The sequence below is a fragment of the Serinus canaria genome, chromosome 4 (assembly GCF_022539315.1).
Source record: "Serinus canaria isolate serCan28SL12 chromosome 4, serCan2020, whole genome shotgun sequence".
Taxonomy (NCBI): Eukaryota; Metazoa; Chordata; class Aves; order Passeriformes; family Fringillidae; genus Serinus; species Serinus canaria.
In genome coordinates, this window is record NC_066317.1 from 30,470,191 (window position 1) to 30,490,773 (window position 20,583).

The 20,583-nt window shown below is 39.1% G+C and overlaps 1 protein-coding gene across 2 annotated transcripts in view; it reads left to right on the forward strand.

The window, feature by feature from the left end:
- Positions 1-15,256, forward strand: part of GLRB (glycine receptor beta) — a 47,165-nt gene extending 31,909 nt beyond the window's left edge. Inside the window, exons 9-10 of one of the 2 annotated variants that reach the window (XM_050974109.1) lie at positions 1,875-2,167; positions 12,502-15,256. In XM_050974109.1, coding sequence (XP_050830066.1) covers positions 1,875-2,167; positions 12,502-12,798 — 590 coding nt within the window. In that variant the 3' untranslated portion in view covers positions 12,799-15,256. The remainder of the gene's footprint in view (positions 1-1,874; positions 2,168-12,501) is intronic. The other variant, XM_050974107.1, reaches the window with a different exon arrangement.
- Positions 15,257-20,583: the final 5,327 nt, after the last annotated feature.

Consider the following 20,583-nt stretch of genomic DNA (forward strand, 5'->3'; position numbering starts at 1 on the left):
ATAGCTACCTATTGGAGAAGTCTTTCTGAAGATTAATAGAAATGATATTTGGAAAAGAGCTAGCATTCCTCTTACCTGACTGGCTTTATTTCATTAGAGACTCACTTCATGAGAGTGCATCAAGCTCATGCAGGCATTCTGCTCAGCCCAACATAGTAGGCAGGCCCTTCATTTATTATGAAACAGCAGGACTCACTTAATAGTACCAATATTATCTTGACTAATAGGGTTGTACACAGGGCTACAGCTCTGGCATGGCCTGCTGACCCCAAGAGCTAAGTGACATGCAGAGCTGTTTGATGTGCATGCACTGTTTGTATGTGAATGCTTCAGGTACAGTAGATGGAAAGTAAGACAGAGTGTACACTGAGGATTCAGTTCAGTATTTGCTGTATCATTCTGCTCTGAGATAACACAGCTGGTCATTCTTTATTATCCCCATGGACGAAAAAAATTTCCAGCTTTGCAGTGGTACATTGATGCTACACATTTCTAAATAAAGCATAATAAAATTTTGTGGTTTAAAATCACATGACTATAAACATTTCTTTATGCTTCAGTGTTCTAAGAGCTGGTGAATTGTCCATTTGAGATTAATGCTAAATAAAGTTCCATATCAATCTTAGTGAAATCCAAATGGGAACAGTAGCTAAAGAATGTGTTGTTTGTGATCAAGTAGAAATGAATATTTTCAGAGGCCAATACAGATAGTTTAATTTTAATTTACATTTTTACATCCTCAGTTACTTAAAATGGATCTGAAGGAAATAATCTCTCTGTGAATGAAAAAAGATTTCATGCACTATAAGAAACATAGTTGAGACTCCTTTTGGCCAACATTTTTTGTAGACATTAATTCTATTTCATTAGCCTACCACTCATAAATAAAGATTTTCATTATTAGCATTCACAAAACCCAAATGAGACATTCTGAACTTGGAGACTGAACTAAGTTTTCCCTACATGACAGCCATTTCTAAAGTTAGCTTTTTCCAAATGTAGCTGTTCATGCTACTATTTTCACAGGAGCCTGTCAGAAATCTCTCTTTGGCATCAAGCTTGTATTTGTCTCTTGTGGTATGAATCCTCTGTTGATGGTGACATTTGGAAACCTTATTAGGGGAAATTCTTGATGAAATCCGTGATGAGTGTGACCTTCTTACAGCCTTTGCACATGTGGGCTTTCTTCATGATAAAGGCTTCGTGAAATGGCCTTTATCTAGAAAGCTTCTTCTTGATCCTGGAAGCTCAAATAGGGAATGGCTGTGACTCTCAAGTAACCTCCACGTTTTCATCTTCTCAGTGAATTGGGAACAAAGGCTTTTTGATTTGCTCATACAGCTTTACTCGTCAGCAAAAACTTCCCTTTTACCTAAGGTCTGAATATCACACTTGTGAACAGCTCATTCAGAGAATTGCTCCTGCTATAGCAGAGTTTAGATTTCTGGGACAATGCTATTCCAACTTAAAGGACTCATTTTTTGTTTAAGGATCATATATTTCTCTTCCACCTTCCCAGAATTAGATGCACATTGTAAGATAAGTCCTCAGAAAGCCCATTTCCCAACTGTGTGATGTGTGATGGGACAGGTAAACCGTAACAACCAGTTTAGCCTCACTTACTTGTTTCTCTGTTTATAAAATGAAGGTAATCATTATTAGTAATTCATCATTAACTGCACTGTCCTACCTAAGTGTTTAACCTGTTCATTAGCTGAAAGCATGAGCACTTTGTACACCTGCTGCACCGACCACATTGTGAAGTCGCAGTCACTGTTGCAAAACATCATTCACTATTGTCTGTTTCAAAGAGCAAAGCCAGTGTCATTAAAGGGAAGTTTTCTTATTCAATATATTGTTTTCTCTTTTTGTAGGTATTTTCTCAGTGCTCAGCTTGGCATCTGAATGTACCACTCTTGCTGCTGAACTTCCCAAAGTGTCTTACGTGAAGGCCTTAGATGTCTGGCTGATTGTTTGCCTTCTCTTTGGGTTTGCATCCCTGGTGGAATATGCTGTGGTTCAGGTAATGCTAAACAATCCAAAGAGAATTGAAGCTGAAAAAGCAAAGATTGCCAAGGCAGAGCAAGCAGAAGGGAAGAGTGGAAATGCTGCCAAGAAGAACACTGTGAACGGCACAGGGACTCCTGTTCACATCAGCACTTTACAGGTAGGAGCTACAAAGCTTTGTATGCAAAATCAGCATTCTTCTCTATTAACCCAATTCCAGGAATATAACATTTGTAATAATTTTGAATAGTGCTTAATCTTGGAAGGGGTCAAGACACTAAAAACATGTTGGTAACTCATGGTCAGCCACCTGACCAATTGGTCCCTAGTGATTTGGGGTCAGAAGTTCTAAGTGAAAAATTTATCTTTTAATATTGTAGCAGCATAGCTTCTGCTTAGCTTCAGGTAAATAAAGTAGCAAGCAGCTTTACAGTTGCTGTTTTACTCATAATAAATAGCAGCTGTCAAGCTGTAACTATTCAGAGGTCCGAACTCTCAGACAGTATTTGCTGAGAGCATACTCAAATAACACCCAGCTCATTGCTTTCCCTGGGATGGCCACAGCTGCACTGCATTGCATGCCTCTGAAGCCAGGAATCCAGAAGTCGAGGCATTTGTAGACAAAAGACCTGTCTGTTTGTGTCAAACAGCTCCTGCATTTCTTTCGTTGCCAGATGGAGTTTATGTGTAAATCAGTCAGATTTCACTATATTGTTAAAGATGACATGTACATCTTCACTCAGGCCGAAGTTTTCCATCATGTTGCTAAATTCCTGATATTTCAGAAGTCCCTGTTTGTGCTCCATGAGTTTTCAGACATCCCAGTCCAACTGCCTTCAGTCCTAAGTGATATTTACTTGACATTTATTCTACAGAAGAAAATATGTTATTCTGCAACATGTCTAATATGAATTTGGCTTGTCCTTTTCAATGACTCAGCAATTCTGTTGTATAAAATAAAGCTACTAGGCTAGATCCAGGTGGTAATATTGGTACACAGTGACTTCAATGTTTCTTTAAGGAAGGTGTAGTTTATGCAAGAATGGCTGAAATCCTGTCTTAGTATCAAGCTGGGATTGTCCCAGCTTGATTAACTAATTGCCCCCAGTCCAGAAGAGCTGCAGGTAGCTGCACTGTTCTGCAATACCTGCATCTCAGTTCACTTAACTACCATAATTGTCTTCTGGTAGAAGAATCTTTGGGAAATGTTTTGGTAGGCAACTAGTCTCAGCTTCGAGTAACCCCATGACTGCTTTCGCTTGTGTCATGAGTAATTCCCCAAGCCTGGGAAACATGAGAAAGAAAATGGCTCTGCTGTGGTTTTGCTTTCCCTGAACTGAATGTCCAAAATTCAGCTGTTACTTCTGACAGAATAGTTGCAAAAATCTAGCAAAGCAGCATATAATATGTTTTTCCTATTTCCAGTACTTAAAAAGTGTTGTGTTCAGCTTGATAAATTACAAGTTTAACAAAAATTTACAGGTTTTCGGTAGTGTGAACAAAACCAGTTGCTAAATTACTGATTCTCCGTTGTATGCATATCCTCTAAGGTACATGCCATTGTCATATCCAAGTGGAAAACAAAGTAACCTATTATCACCTATGTTGTGCTTTCATATTTTAATTTTTTTCAAGAAGGCACTGGTATACAGTGTGTTTTAAGACTTAGAAAGGGAATCATTATCCACAGAAGTTCGGCAATGTTTCCCATGAGTGGTGTCTAGCAGTAGGCTGAAGATTTTTAGAATTCAGAATTCAGTCTGCCCTTCTCTCGTAGCATCTCCCCTCCATGATCTTGAAATGCCAGCCTCAGCTTCTCATGCTTTACCTGCATTTTTCAGGGTCTTCCCAATTTGTTATGAGAGACCTTTAACATTCCAGTAGCTACTGATGATCATTATACAGAGATTTACAGGAAAAAATTATTTTACAAGCCATAGTGGGAACAGGTATTCCTTGCTGTAAAAGTTGGTCATGTGGCTGAGTAGCTCATGGCTAATGATCCAACTCGAATTAATCCACCTGCTTTGAAACACAGCCTACCAGAGGAAACGTATCCTGGGCTGGTAATTTCTGGGAAGATGACCAGGCTGAGATAGAAAAAGGTCCCAGACCAATGAATCATTTGACATCAGGATGTGGTAGGACAGTGATGCTAGATTTTATATATTTGAAAACTATAAATCTGCCTAGCTGAAAACTCCCTCTCTGAACCTGCTAGTGCGTAGGAGTACTTTGAAAGTTCTTGGCCCTGGAAAAGCGTGTACTAAAGTCCTAAATCAGAACAGGTGTAAATCTTCTGGTAGCTCTGACTTCTAATCCAAAAGTAGGCCTGCCTCACAAAATTTGGATTGCTCCCATACAGACCTAGTAATGATCAAGTAGAGAATGCATTTGTCATATGGAAAATATGCAAGGGAGAGAAACGTTAAAGAAGCAGGTAATGGAAAAAAACTGTATGTTGAAAGGCATAAAGAATACAAAACAAAAAGAGGCCAGAGTGCTGTCCCAGAACTTCAGGAGCTGTTTCTCATCATGGTCATGTAGGATTGTGTGAGAGGCAAGGGAAAATACTTTGCTAAATGTCTGGAAAGACTTAGGTGACTTTAAGAGAAAAGGATGACTTATAATTGCACCCCTGTAATAAGTATATGTCCTACAGAAATGTTTGAGGATGTTCTTTTTCCACATAGGAAGTGATATTCAGGCAAAAGTGACTGAGGGTGTAGCTGGAAATGTCAGCATAGCTAAGCTTGAAACAGTGGATAGACCAGATGGGACTTGAAGGCAAAAGCAACAGAAAAGAAATGGAAGCAGAAAACTCCACGTGGGGAAAAACAGAGAGAATGAATAATTCCATTTATAAGTGTTTCTCCTGTTTAAATTAAGCTCTTACATATTATGAAATTTTAACTGAATAGTGCTGATACATATCTGTAAGTTGTTTAGAGGGGAATCAAATTTAAAAAGTGAAGTTACTTTATTTCACTTTAAAATGGTCCTGATCCTCATGCCTAGGCAGTTTTTGTCCCCTGAGCAGCAAGTTGTACACTTCCTGCTTTTGCAGTGTTGCAGCAGTGATGTCTCTGCAGGAGATCTGGGGAAAGGGGTACAGGGGAGCTGCTGGCTTGAGAAGATTCTTGGTTAGGATCAGAAGGAAGCAAGTGGGGCAGTCAGGCATCCCTGGTTCTAGTCTTCATGGAACAACTTGTTTTCGTGTGCTTGCTCCATTTGTGAAAGTTAAAATGGCATCTGGTTTGGAGACTTGGCATATTTTATTTTAGTAAAAAGCAACCGTAACAAAACCTCATGATAATCCCTAAAAATACAAGCAGCTATTGTTCCATTTTTATGGACTAAAGGGATAAGCTTTTCAGTGTATCATAAATATTAAAAGCTTAGTCTAATTCATAATTGCAGTTTAGGAGAAGAGATCCCCTATAACAGAACCTGCAAGGGTCCATTGAAAGCTTTCAGCAGAAAGCACTTTTGTCACTGTATCAATAGTCAGTGGTCATGATCAATAATGTCCAGCAGTGACAGTGAAGATGGCAGAGTGAAAAGAGTGCTCACAATTTGCCAATCACCCAAAGATGGAGAAAGGCTTCCATGGATGTATAGCTGCTTCACCAGATCCTGGGAAGTGGCTGATATAAAAGCTGCATGCTGCTAGCATACACCAACCCCTCAAGTCCAAGCTTTATGAGTCATGCTCCCTCCAACAAAAACCCTTGAAATGTCAGTGCCATTTTAAAGCCAGTGGTTTATCAATATGACTGTCTGATTAAAGTCAAGTGGTCTGTCTGTCAAGATCACCCTGAATCTGTAGGGAAAAGAAGAGAAAATAAGCAGTTCTGATGTGTTTTTCTAGGAGAAGCTGTGGCTATGCACTTAGAGGCAAAAAGCCATGAGAAAATACAGCTTGGCTCCCTTAGCTCATAGAGGCTGCAAGTAGATGCTTTTCTAAGCAGAGGAGAAAATTATGCAATCTAGTGATAACTGCTTGCACTGGCTTTTTATTGGGAATCCTCAGCAGGAGTTTGCATGTGTTTCCTAGCAATGAAACATCATACAGTGAGAAAAACAAGCAAAAAGGGAAATGTTTTGAAGATGAATCATTTTTTTTTCTTTCATTGCTGACGTGATTACAGTGAGAGATTGCACTGTTAACTATAACAACACCCCTCAATTTGAAAAGTCACATTTTCATCAAGCCCATTTTTAGAAGCTGTCCCCCACAGATAATGTGCTAATGACTGGAGAGAACATTTGCTAGAAGAATGGTTCTGGCAGATGATGAATAGCCCTATGCAAGTGGTGGTAATAGCTCTAATGCCAGTTATTTTTAAAAAGTGGTGCTATTGCTTGCTTTATCTTGTCAGAGCCACATCTAGGCTCTGAAACCAGAGATGAGTTATGTTCATCTCTACTGAGTTGCAATGTACTTGACCACTGGTGGTGACCTTTGATGTCCTAGTCTTCCCAGGTTTTTTCCCCTCACATGGAACTCCAGACTCATTTTTTTTAATTGTAGAACCACCAAAAACCCAGCTTACATTTTACCTTGTGCACAAAACCACAGGCTGCAGCCTATTTTAATAGTTCCTGACAGCATTTCAGGTACAGAGTAGGTACTTTCTGCTCCAGTGACTCCTGTATTCATCCTTGGAGATAATTCAAACACGACTGTAGAAAGGCCCCAGGCAGTCTGCTTTGAGCAGGGGGTTGGACTAGATGATCTCCAGAGGTCCCTGCCAACCTCAGCTGTGCTGTAATACTGTGATATTTTATGCATTAATATTTTTTGTCCTGTACTTTGCAAGGAATATTTGGAATGTGATAGCATATTCCTGGTGAGCTGTGCCAGAAAATATACCTAGTGTGAATACAGACAAATTCTAAACAATCACTACTTTATTGATGATCTGCATCTATCATTATGGCAAAAAAACAAGAGAAGAGCACAAAACAAGTGCAAGAGAGATGAATAGCAGAGCTTGTTAAAAAACTCCTCCTTCATGTTGTATGGAAGCCCCTTCCAGAGCTGGCGGCACTGGAGATAGATGCGCATGCCAACAGGAGGCTGGGAGCACAGCAGCAGAGGTGGTTTTGTGCTGTGTTGGACAGGGAACACAGCATTCCAGTGGGGAAGCTCTTCAGCCTGAGGGACACATGCTGGGCTTGAGAAGCTGCCAGTGCTATAGCATGTTTGAAGCCTTGCTAGGAGTTATGGACAATACATTTCTGCTGTCAGAAATGATGGGTTTTATACTGCACTTCATCCTGATGGATGAAGAGGACTTGATCACAGGATGAACAGTCAATTGAAAAGGATCTCTATTCTATTTGCACAAAACCGATTAAATCAAGTCCCTGATATTTTTGGTGCTGTGAAAGGTCAGATTTCACAAATTTGACAACTGTCTAATCTGGATGGAAGAATTTAAACAAAAAGTGTAAATGGGGCTGGTGAGTTAATAATGTTCAAACCAGAAGTAAAGCTACACTAATTTAAGAAAAACCCCAAACCCTAACAAACAGCACAATTGAAAACAAACTCCCCAGAGATTTAAAACTAACTCAGCTTCAAGCATTTCTCTTTTCTCCTCACTGGCAAGTGGGAGGCAATAGCAATTAATATAAGCTGAACTCAATAAAACAATTCTGTAAGTAAGAAAAGTGATATATGCTTAGCATAACTGAGGGCAATAGGAAGTTACTTTGCATATACAGCAAGAATGCAATACCTCATAAAATGAGTAATGATGCAATACTAGGTAGAGGTAGAGATGCTGTAAGTATCAAGAATTAACTGAAAAGAGAAAAGCATTGAACAAATATTCTGCTCTATGTCTGCAGAAAAGCCATATATATTCAATGTGTGGATGAAATAGCTCTCATTCACATAGCTGATGAGAATGTAAAACAGTAACTATTAAAGCTAGACATTTTACAATCAAGATTTCAGCTTAAGTTGCATCTAGAATTTTTTTACAGAGCTGGTCTGTGAGTGGAACATTAATGTTGATTTTTTAATAAACCCTTTAAATCTGGGAGGGTTTCAAAATACAGCAAGAAGCTAACTTTGTGCCAGAACTTTTAAAAGCTAGGTGGCATAACATGAATAATTACAAGCCTGACATCAATCAGTGTAGAATATTGCATAGCTTACAAGGCTCTGACTAATAATTATTGTTTGTAAGTATTAATTATCTTTAATATTATTCATAATTCATGAGTAATATTAGAGATATTAATCCCATGTTAGCTAATAAATGGGTCAGTGAAATTAAAGTTGATCTGTTTGTTTATTGATTTAATCAAACTGAATATAACTTTTTTAAGTATTATCAATTAGGTTGACAGAGGTAATGATGCAAAGGTAAGAAACTCTGTAAAAACATCTTTTTGGCTTCATGTGTCAGCCTGGTTACATCATCTGAATTAGCAAAATCAAGGTTAGATTTTTTACCATCTCTGTGTACCAGCAGTTAATCAGACTAACTATAGTCATGCCTCGTGTCTGAACATTGAAGCCAAATAAATTCAGATTAGAAATACGGTACATATGTTTCTGAGGAACAAGGTCATGGAAAAAATTCTCCATCCTGGATGTTTTTAAAGGAAAATCTAGTGTAACTAGTTTGGGCAGTAAATGTGGAAAGTGAGGAGGAGCACCAGAAGCAGCAGAGGCAGAGTTGGGGAGTTAGTTGCTCCTCCCTGCAGTCTGCATGCATAGGCAGCACTTATTCTTTCATCTCTTTCCCCAAAGTCTTTGTGGGATTTTCTTCTCACATTATTCCCCTAATTCTGCCACCAAAGCCATTCTGCAGAGGCACACGTGCTGCAGCTCTGGAGCAGCAGCAGGTACTGAGCTTGGCAGCAAGCACCAGTCAGCCTGAATTATTTAAAAGGTGAGAAAGGATCATCACAAGGGGCCTTATGGATTCTAGGAGGCATTTTTAGGTACTTCTGAGCTGTTCATCAAAGACAGGCGTTCTGTGTATCCTACCAAACCTAGACAAGATGGTCCAGTCCTGGAAGAAACAGGGAACTAGGTCTGTGTTTTGGGCCAAGCCCCAAGAGCCATCACCTTCCTGTGGTCTCCTTGCCCCCTCCTCCACCCCAAATCCCTGCCAGAGAGACAAGGAGTCACTGCCCAGCTTCCTGGGAATGCAGGGTGTCCCTACACTATCCCAGAAACCTTTCCTTCCTAAACAGCTGCTCCCCATCCCCTGCTGAGGAAAAGCCATAAATCTGGTGGAAGCATCCTGTGGGTTGGGTCTGGCCCACAGGTCATGATGCAGGGGCAGGATAAGGCAAGTGACATCAAATATTTTCTGTGTCAGGATGAAGTCAAAAGGATATAACATTTAACATTTTACTTTTCTTTCCACATCTTCAGTGTAGTACTCTAAAATCAAACCCTAGAATATTTTTTGTACAGAAAGGTTCCTGTAACCTTTGGTAAATTGTCTGCGCAGTAAGTCTGGAAAGTGAGGAGGAGCAGATTATGCTTCTAGCACAAACCAAGGCAAAATGAATAAAAAGTAGATAATCATATATACCTTATATAATCTAACATTGTTTAGGGAAATCTGTAAGTCAACTGGAGTGAATTTAGATTAAAACAACAGAAACATTGGAAAGTTTAAGAGATATATGAGAAAAAAATTAAAAATATGTTTATGCAGCAGCTGAGTGCAGTAAATAGAAGAATGTCAGATTTGTAAAGCCAAAAGAGATGAAATTATTTTCAAAAGTAATATATACTTATTAAAGAAAAATTTGGGCCAGGTTGCTCATACAAAGAAAATTGTGTCACCCTGATAAATCAGTACTCCAGCTGACACTGAACTAAGCAGAGCTCTGTGTGAACATACTGTGAACAGTTCTCTGCTTATAAGGCAGAGGTGACCTAGAATCCACTCTCAGTCCTGAAAGGGAATGAGAACCGACTTGTAACAGGCTTTAGGGGAGCACTCTAGATACTGCAGTTGGAACAGGAATATTGTGTGCTATAAATGAGAGAATTTAGGCTACAATTAGTGTCACCGAATTTTTACAATTTATTGCTGGTAGTATGAGGAATGGAGTACAAGTTTTCAAATCCAAATGGAGGCCTATAATTTCATACAATATTATATTTCTTGTAGTGGCCTTGCTAAATCTTGCTCAGTTTGACCATGGAAAAAATCTAATATTCCTATGACTCTTCAGTTAACATGCAACCCAGTCCTGCAAGCTCATTTTTCATTGCACAAGGGTCTGCTTTATGTCTTCATTACCTATGTCATTGGATATGATCTGATTGGAAGGAATGTCTCAGATTGATGAATAATAGTATCCTGTCACCCAGGGTCATATAATCATGTTTATCTATGTCTTAGTCAGCACCTTACTAGACAGTTTGCCCTGCTACTCCAGTAATGAAAACTGTCTTAGGCTGACAGGTCTTTGAGGACTGGGAGACAGTTGCAAGAGATTTGTATATATAGTTTTTTCCTGCCATCAGGGAACACCTATCTTGTTTTTCTTTTTCATAACCTGGAATCTTGATTTTGTGGTGGTTTAGGAATGGTATTCTCCAATTTAGTACTCCCACTAAAACCACGCACTGCTCCTTGCTCCAAGTGGAGGCACAAAAGGTAAAGATCATGGTTTGAGGTAAGAAAAAGTAACTGAAAATGGTAATGAGATAAGAAAACAGTTAACAGCAATAATATTAACAACAAAAGATGTAAGAAAAGAAATGATTCACACAGAAAAATTCTCTGGCAACAGACAATACCAGATGGCTCCCTCTGCATGTTTGGTTGACCAGAAGAAAAGTCTTTGTTCTAGAAGAGAATCCCTTTCCCCAGCCCTGGCAATGACATGAGGTGATATAGAATAACCTCTGTGCTCTGACCATGCCTCCTCCTGGCTACTGCAAAAATTAACCCTCTCGTGGCTGGAACCAGGACAAACCTGCACCTCTGTTCAAAGCATCAATTTCAAAATGTACTACTTTCATGAGAAATGAACTCTGGAAAATTTGGGAAGGCGTATCCACTTTTTTTCAGATGGAATAGTGCCATGCTTCTTTTCCACCTTGCACTAGAATCAGCTTTCTCAATAATGGGAGTAAAAGCCCCAGTCAAAGTTTACGTCTTTTCCTGACTGCCTCAGTTCTTTCCACGCAGAATAAGTTGTCAGTGTCATGGAAGAAGATAATAATATTCTTCAAAATATTTTTAATTCATCCATAAACCTGGTACTGTATTTTATGACACTATTATTATTATTATTTTAGTAGTTACAAAATATGACCATACAAATATCCCAAACTATCAGCCAAAAACTGCAGAAAACCAGAGGTAGAGAGAGCTGAGGGTAAAATACCTGAGGGCATTGTGGAGGAGAGACAGGCTAATGGGTAAAAGGGACAGGCAGCTTTTGGAATAACGGAGTTTTAGTGGACCAGTGCCTCTAGGAGGCCTTATTGAAACTTACATTTATGTCAGTTTCCCATGGGTATAGTCTGAAAACTAGCAGTTTTTCAAGTAATGCTAAGATTATATATGTGAACAAATTTATAGTCTGTATTCTTCTTTCTTTTTTTTTTTTTTTCTCTCTGCTTTCCTGAGTAGTCCAACTGAAGTGAAAGTTTGGGAGAGGTTTACCCAAGTCACAAAGCACAGTGCCTTGCAAGCAGTCTCCAAATAACTTCAAGCTCCCTGAATAGTGTGGGGTTGGTTCTCCTAAAGATGTGCTGAATCTGAAATAAAAACTTTATAAAATCCAAGGAAGGGAATATAGGAACCTTTTTTCCCCACAGAAAAAAAGTATTGCTTGATCCCCCAAAGCACTAAAGGAGCTATAGGAAACACAGGAATTCTGTAGCTGGATTTAGATTTCCCAGTTAACACTTCTTTAGTGCTGAGAGCAGTGTTACGTCTGTGTTCCCTGTCTTTAGAGAGGCACTAAACTCTACAGGTAGAATGCAAGATGGTCACCCTAGGATAAGGTCTACGATCCTGACCTGATAACTCTTTAGAACCAGAACAAAGTGAAATTAATTGCATCAAACATTGAATTTTAGGGCTAATTCTGACTGTGAGTTTCAGAGCTTAGAAAAATGCAAGTAATGAATAATATCAGGTCTGCAGGTTCATCAGCACAGAATCAATATCCAAAAATACTCCCCACAAAAATATTCTCTCCCCTTATATCATCTTAAAATGAAGGAGTCTAACTATAGCAGATTGCAGAGCATGATGCACCTTGTGCATGGAAAATTACACAATTATGTTTGGATTAGTTGATATGATTGACTGATCATCCTTAAGTACTTTATAACATAACCATTCCACAAATTAGTCTGATGTAATGTATCCCTATCAACAAGTAATTTTCTGTATGTTTGTTTGCAATGTTCTTTGGCAGCTGCATGAAGTTTGCTAATGAGTTGTGGTGAGTTGATCGTGATTCTCCTCACTCTTTATTTCGTAGGTTGGTGAGACCAGATGCAAAAAAGTTTGCACTTCGAAATCTGATCTGAGATCCAATGATTTCAGCATCGTTGGAAGCTTGCCAAGGGATTTTGAATTATCAAATTATGACTGTTATGGGAAGCCCATTGAAGTCAACAATGGGCTCGGGAAATCTCAAGCCAAGAACAACAAGAAGCCTCCTCCTCCCAAGCCAGTCATTCCATCAGCAGCAAAGAGAATCGATCTTTATGCAAGAGCACTGTTTCCTTTTTGCTTCTTGTTCTTCAATGTCATATACTGGTCCATATATTTATGATAAATCTTTTATTTTTTTTTTCAGATGTGTAAAATATAGCCCATTTCATTATCCCTTCCCAGTCATGAAGGCCACTGTGTGAAATTATTTGCATTTGCAAAGCAATATGTTGCATCTTGATGCCGTGCGATTGTACTGAACATATGGCATCTGAAATTTGAATGAAAGCATGACACTGCAATGTCTGTGCTCTGACCAACTTTGTATATAAGTGTACAGCATACATCCTGCTTTAGGAATATATATGAAGGACAATGCCTACCACATTATAAAGCTGAATAACGCTCTTCAGTTATTAGTAACATGCAGAAATTTAAAGTGATTCTGACAATGAAACTGATGTGCACGTTGAGTATTATTAAAATCAATATTCTAGTATATGTAGTATTTAACAGCTTTTCTCCTGGTTTCCAGAGGAAAAAGAAAAACCCACCAAACATCTTGTTTGTGCATAATTTCAGCTGGCACTGTTGAAGAAAATGCTAAGGTGTAATTATCATTATTATTTAGGCTTTTTGAGTGAAGGCAGCATCAAGTAAACAGATCTTGTCTATGTGGAAAAATAAAGATCAGAGAACTACTAATTTTGTAAAATCAGCTCATTTAGGAAAAAAACCCCAACAACTGTGTCCATGAAGAAGGCACAGTTAAGTGTGTTAGAATATGCTGGCAGTAAAACATTGGGGCAAATTTTAACTGCTGTTTCTTTAGGCACAAACTAGATACAGTATATAAAAAACAAATGGGCCACCTTCTAGACTAAAGGTACCAGGAGTTTTGGAGAGGCATCACAAGATGCAGTTCAGTATCAGGTTTGTTATACATTTTTACATTAGTTTTTCCTCTGGCTCAGCTTCTGTAGCATCTGGAAAGCCTGCAGTATGTAAGTCACAATTTTTTTTTGTTGTTGCACTGGACATGTCTTACTTGATTTGTTTTGTTTATCCCCTTGAAAGCTTTCATTTTAAACAAACCAGTTGTCAAGATAAAATCCCATTTTCACCAATGAAGATACCTTTTCTTGTTTGCGTGCTAGCCAGCACGTAGCCCCCAGCAGGAGTGAAAATGTGTCCTGAGGTCTAAGGGGTTGAGACTGTCTTGAGCCCTGGTGTGCCTGTGTGGTAATTAATGGCTGCCCTCATCAACTCATTGATCTGGCTGCTACATTTTGGAGAATAAGGTCCTATGCATGAAATAGTTCTGACAGGAAACAGCTTTCCATTTTCCAGAGGAAATTCTATGGCATGGAGACTACCTTAACGTGAGCTCCTTGGTGTGCACAGGGCAGGGGCTTGGGTCTCCTGTGGATGCCAGGGTACATCCCTTCATGAGGGTGAGTCATGAGGAGAAATGTGGCCAAAAGAAAGCTGCATGCAGGCAGGCATGTGAGTAGAGTGTGTTTGCTGAGAACAGGGACTTGGCCTCAGCCCTTGAGAGCGTGCCATACATGTCAGTGCTGGGGAGATGGGGCACCACAGCTAATTACAACATGAAAATAAGACCATTCCTAAAAGGCAATCTGGACTGTTGGCCTCTCATAGGCTAGAAAGAGACTAGTTTAAATACATGAAGCCTTCCATAGTGTGGAAACAAACAATCCCACTTGTTGTGCTACATTTCTGGCATGTCCCGGATGTGCTGAGCTAATGCAGGCCACAAGGGGACTGTTGGATCACTTGGGAGTTGCCCACAAGATGAATGTTGTTCACATGCAGCGATCCTGCGCAACCAAAAGGTCAAAAGTAGGAATGTAAGAAGAGGTATGGCATGCCCCACTGGCTCCACTGGACATCTGGTGAACCTGCACACCCAGAGTTTTTTGAAGCCTCTGCCGCATTGTGATCAGCAGGCTGGCTGCAGCGACTCGTGTTTGGGTTGAGGAGATCTGCTCTTCACAGTATGGTCACGCACACCCTGCCAGCTTCCTGGCCACTGTCTCATGGGGGTCTCAGGTTTGGGGTGTTTTTCTGATCCAAAGAAATGGAAGGCAAATCCCAGATGTTATTGGGTTGTGTGGAATGGGGGATGAGGGAAATGATATCTTTAAGGTCTAGTTCAAAGTTTTAATATTTCTGTCAGTTGAAGGTAATTGCAGAATTGTCAGAGACTCTAAGAAGCAATAAGGATAAATGAAACAGAGGAAGAATGGGAGGGGGAACTTTTATACAGACAGAATGGTATATTTATAAACATAATTTATTCTCATACTTGTATTTTTTCTTACACTACTGGAAGGCAAAAAATAATTACCTTGTGTTGGAAATTATATGAATTTTGGAAGATAACTTTCTTGTTAGAACTCTTATTAAATGATTTATCTGTAATTAATGTCCACATTCTATCTGTAAAATCTCAATTATAGATTTTATTGTTAAATTAATCTTTGTTCCTTCTTGCTTTCCTGCTTACTTGATGGCTTTTGTGTTTTATCATAAAACACTTAATCAATAATACACTGTAATTGCTTTCCAACTCACACAAAGGGAAGCAAAAGGAATGCATATTGTTCAGATAAAGGTTTTTTGTTCATTACAGCACAAAACTAAGGCCAGAAGCGAAGTTTAACAGCAAATTTGAAACTAAATTTGAAATTAAACCAAGCATCAGCTATAAAGTATTAATTTTCTTTTTACTTACACTAGATAATATTGCTGTATTTGTATTACCTTGGAATACAGTAGCTTGTCCTACTGAGCAGTAATAATTGATTTCTTTTATTTTTCTTCTTTCTGCTAAAGGTCATCAAGAGTTTTGCACACCATCTCACATTGTGGTCCACCAGCACCCTCTAGTTGTAAAATTAGGCCTGTTGACTGATTTCCAGAATAAGGTGCAAATATAGAAGTGTATAAGCAAAATAGCATCCTAATTGCTAATTATGAAAGAAAAAATAATCATTAAATTAAAAATAAATGGGCACAAAATCAATGTGCAGCTGTAGAAATTTTCCATGCAGTTAAAATTTAAAAGCATAGAAATGAAGACATTCAAATAGTAGCAAAGGTGAGGTTCATGAAGTACAGCTTGGGAACTCGATTACTGGTCCTGATGTCTAAAAGAACCACATGACAGCAAAATTTTTTGTGGGAGAGCCCATCTGTGTATCAGCTGACATTTACTTCAGGTTCTGCAGTTAACTGGTAGGAGAGTTAAAAATTTTTGTTCTACCTTTACAATAAACCTTGGTATTTTCTTGGTTCTTATGCATCAATGGGTAGTATTCAAGTAGCTAATTCTGTTCTTTTGTAGTATCATCAGCCTTTAGATATCTTCCTACATTTTTTCAGGATTTTAGAACACTTTCAAACACTGCATCAGGAATTTCCATGGAGATTATTTAATTCATTTCTCAACTGCATCTAAGGTAGGCAGTAAGTAAGGATGCAGTTTGAGAAGTGTGTCAGCTGCTATGCGTTAGTTCCCTGTAGCACACAGCTCATGTTTGACACTCAGTTTTAGGAGCAGCTCTTCAGTGTATAATGGCACCTCCTCTTTTCTTCCCTTAATTCTGGCTGAGATGGTGCATGTGAGCAGTTGGTCTTTTGAGGGAAGGAGTTTATTTTTATAAGCACAGTGTAGAGAAGATTGACCACTTGGAAACTCTGCCAAACAGCTTTCATTCTTAAAAGTCTTCAGAATTGTTTGGACTTGTTAACAGGGTAAAGGAAGACATCTTTGCTGCCTTATTACCCATTAAAGAGAAAGCAGCAACACTGCCTTCTGGGTTAATGTCAATGAGCACAACCACAGCAATTGGTCTGACTGTATAGTCTTGTAAAGGAAATGCACTTGCAAGTAATCTTTATTTAAAAATATTTTACTCTAAAGAGAGACAATACCTTACTTAAGCAGTCTGTTACAGCTGTTAAAGGAATCTCTTATCAGACCTTATAGTACAGTTATAGTACACACCATGTTCTCTGCTTCAATTAAAGCAGGTTATCCTTATGATTACTGGGAGATTGCTATAGGGGTGTTTATAGAACAGGTAGCACTGAGTTATCTATTTCCAAAGGAGTGCAACCTGAATATATGCTATGCAATGTCAGGTGATTTTTCAGGCTGTTGAGATACCATAGTGCTGCAGTGAGTGCAAATGAGGTGTGTAGCAGATAAGGGAATGAGAGGACACTGTTACTTGGTGCTTTCATGTACTAATTCCAGGATTAGAGGAGGTAATGTGGAAAGAAATTCAGATACAGATAAATTGAATAATGGTTTTGTTTGTGTCAACTGTTTAATTTGTATCTAGAAATTTGCTTTGTATATAAATGTCACCTTCTATTTATATTACTATAAGGAATTAATAAAAAAACTAGGAAAATTAAGCTCATCTGTGGTGCCCAAAAGATAAGGAAATAAATTATTTTTCTATGAAGCTCTACACCTAAGTAAGCAGTAGAATATAAAGAAAAACTTGAGGACATGAATTCCTCATCATTGTGGTTTTGTCTGTGCCATTGTATCAAATTAGTCACAGGCAATCTGAGCTGCTTGCAGCACTCCCTTGCATTTTGCCTTACTCAAGAAAGTTGCCCACCCCTGTACTCCCCCTGCACCTGTCCTCCTTCCATCAGTGGGAATAGTGTTGGCATACATTTAAAATAAAGATAACCTGGCTATTTTGAAATCCTTCTGAAAGCCCTTCATTGCTACAAGTACGTCTATGCTGCAGTCACTAAAATGTCTTTAGCTAGTGCAGGCTTATCCAAATTAGCCTTAAACTGGCTGTTTTGGGGCAGGTTGGAAACATCACCATGGTGACAGTGAGCTGTGGCTGGGAAGCCTACCTGCTGGCAAGGACAGGAAAAAAAATATCCTTGGAGTTCACCCCCACAAGGCTTTGTGGTGCCTTGGCTGTTGTGCTCAGGCAGTTGGTTTAAAGTTAGCTGGTGTGGGTGTTTGCCAGCCCGTGCCTGTGAACTGTAGGTGTGTGCTGGGTGACGCACGGTGTGCTAGCACAGAGAGATCCTTCCTACGGCTGCTGGGAAAGATGGCTCCATAAAATATCCTCTCCACAGCTCTTAATCACCTACAGGATTTCTGACGTTTTTTATTTCAGGCACTGACAGGAGCATTTGGTGGCAGTGACAAAAAAATGCCAATTTGCTTTTTTCCTGAACCAATGCACGTGTAAAGGAATGAGTTGGATTTGCCCACCTGAGCATGAACTACATTTCCTCCTGAGTCTAGGCCATAAGGCTATCCCTTTTATGAGCCATAAAGTCCCTACCTCTAACAGTGGGTATTAGATCAATCTTCTGAATGAATAATGAGACTAAAAAACTAGTGGGACTAACAAGAATGAGACTGTCTTTTTGGCTTCCTGGATGTCCATGCAGGTCAATGCTAATTTTGAGGGGCACTGGTTGCTTTTCAGCATGGGATTTCTCAACATGTCAGGACCTGTCAGGTTCTGGAGACCAGTATCCAGTGACTCCCTCCTAGCAGGGGGGTGTTTGAAGGGCCTTCAGGTTTGTTAGCCAACTCATCTTTTGAGTATTGAGATAATTCCAAAGCTGCCTGGCACCATCAGCTGTCAAACAGAGGCAGCAAGTACATTAAGCACATGTCTTTTAGTACAAGAAAATTAATGGCCTTTCATCTTAGTGCATAAAAATATGGTTTACTGTCACAGAGACCAGCCAATAAGGCAACATGGAGTAACATCTTTTTACTAAGGATTTTTTGTCCCATCAGGTGATTTCTTAGGCCACATAATGTGCTTTGACAGGAAGAAATATGAGGATTGTGGAGTATAAGGGATAAGGTATTGTATAACTGTTTTCCACCTGATGAGTTCTTCGGGCTGTGGCAGTGGGAAGTGTGAGGTTTTTCATATATATCTGTGTCACTCTGTTTCTTTCTATGAATATTCACAGTGGGAGTTATTTTTTACTTGAAGAAGCACATTCAAGAGGTTTTTGGGCCAAGGAACCCTCCTGAGTATAGCAGGTCAAGCTGCTGTACCGCTGCCCCCTGCAAAATCCTTTCAGCTCAGAGGAAACCTCTAGCAGCATAAACTGAAAAAAAAAACCTCTGCTGAAATTGCAGCTGCTTCTAAGAGAAAAGTCTGTGTGTAGGCAGCCCCTGTGCTTCCACCTTCTTTTCCTGTAGCATACATCATGATAATCAATAGTACTGTTTTGCTTTTCTGTTCTGCAAAGCACTCCTTTTATCCAGCCTGAGTTATTTCCTTGGCAATAGGCTTTAGATATCCTACCTTTCATCTCTGTGCAGTCAGAGCAAAGACAGTATGTGACTCTATCAGAGTTCATGAAGGCAAGCCAGTGCTGATGTTCAAGAACACTTAAGTGGTAATATATGAGAAGACCTGGGACCTACTTGTTTCTTTAATTTTATCATTATGTTTGTTACGCCATTTCAGTTATGTCCCTATAACTCAAAATATTCTGATGTTTGGATACAATTTCACTATATGCATTATAGTTTTGAGTTAAGTTTATGAATTTCCTGTGAAAAGAAGAATACAAAAAAAAAAAAAAAAAGTCCATGTGACATTTTTTTAAAATGCTGATTTCCTCTATTAACCTTAAAACTTGAATTTGACCCAGAGGCTAGGGAAATACTGTTTCTTAGTGTTTAATAAGCCTTACATTGTCATAACAGATTTATCAGTGTCTCAGACAGGCTCATTCTTCCAGATTAATTTGTTTGTTTCTTTGACTCTCAAAGGCCAGCTGACTGGAAAATATTAATTTGGAGACTGGCTATTTCAAAGGCATTACACTGACAGGAACTGACTGTAAAGAGTAATGGTTCTGACCAGTACCACTCCAGCATCAGCTTCTGCTGTTGACAAAGCCTGTCTTGATACCTGCTCCTGCTTCTGACAAATCCTGTTTAGCCTCAGCCTACTGGAGGGCGTAAACATCTTTGTAGGCTTTTTAAAATATTTGTCTGATTGTGTCAGCTTCTGAGACAGCCCTGCTTCCATTCTCCTTCTGGATGTGCTTCAGGCCCAGACTATTACAGAAGCAATCTTTTTTCAAGCAAATACAAATGATATACAGCATCTACCATGAGATATCTTCTACTTTGTGGAATTAAGCTTTAGACTTTATTTAGTAATTCTTCATATTTTCTAGTTTTTTCCCCAAGGTGAAAGCTTCTTAAATACATAATTCTTCTATTAATAAAACCAAATGTGCATAATGGCATGAGAGGGTCACAGTGGCCTTGTTCATTTTCTCTGGACTTAACAGCTCTTATCTTGCTGTGGTCTTTTAGCCAAGGAGATTTTGGAGGATGTGCTGCAGCTGAAGTCATTTTGGCTGCCCCACACAAGGCTGGACAAGGACAAGACCCCTCCCTCTATAGGACCTGCCCTGTATTCAAAGCTGCATTCAAAGCAAACCCACCAGAGGAAAACACAGCCATGTTTCCCAAGCCCTGTGCTGTTGCAATAACTTGTTCATCACACTCAACACTTGATGAGTTCTCTTGCAAGAGAAAAGCACTTTCTTGAGAAAAATAACAATGCTGGTGCCATAATAATATTCCCAGGCTCTGCAAATTCATGGGAGTGTTCTACACCACTACTGTAGAATAGGGAATGTCACGAATTTTACCATGGGGGATTTTAAACAGCAAGTGCATATCCAAGCTGGCAGTACTTTATTATCTGTTACCCATAAGCATGGCTTTATTGCTTTATTTGTCCTATGCCTCCATACTCTTCCTATTTCAAAAACAACATTTTAAAATGGATATTTTTCTAAGCATACTAATAATTAAAATATATTGTGGTTTATCCTATTTTTT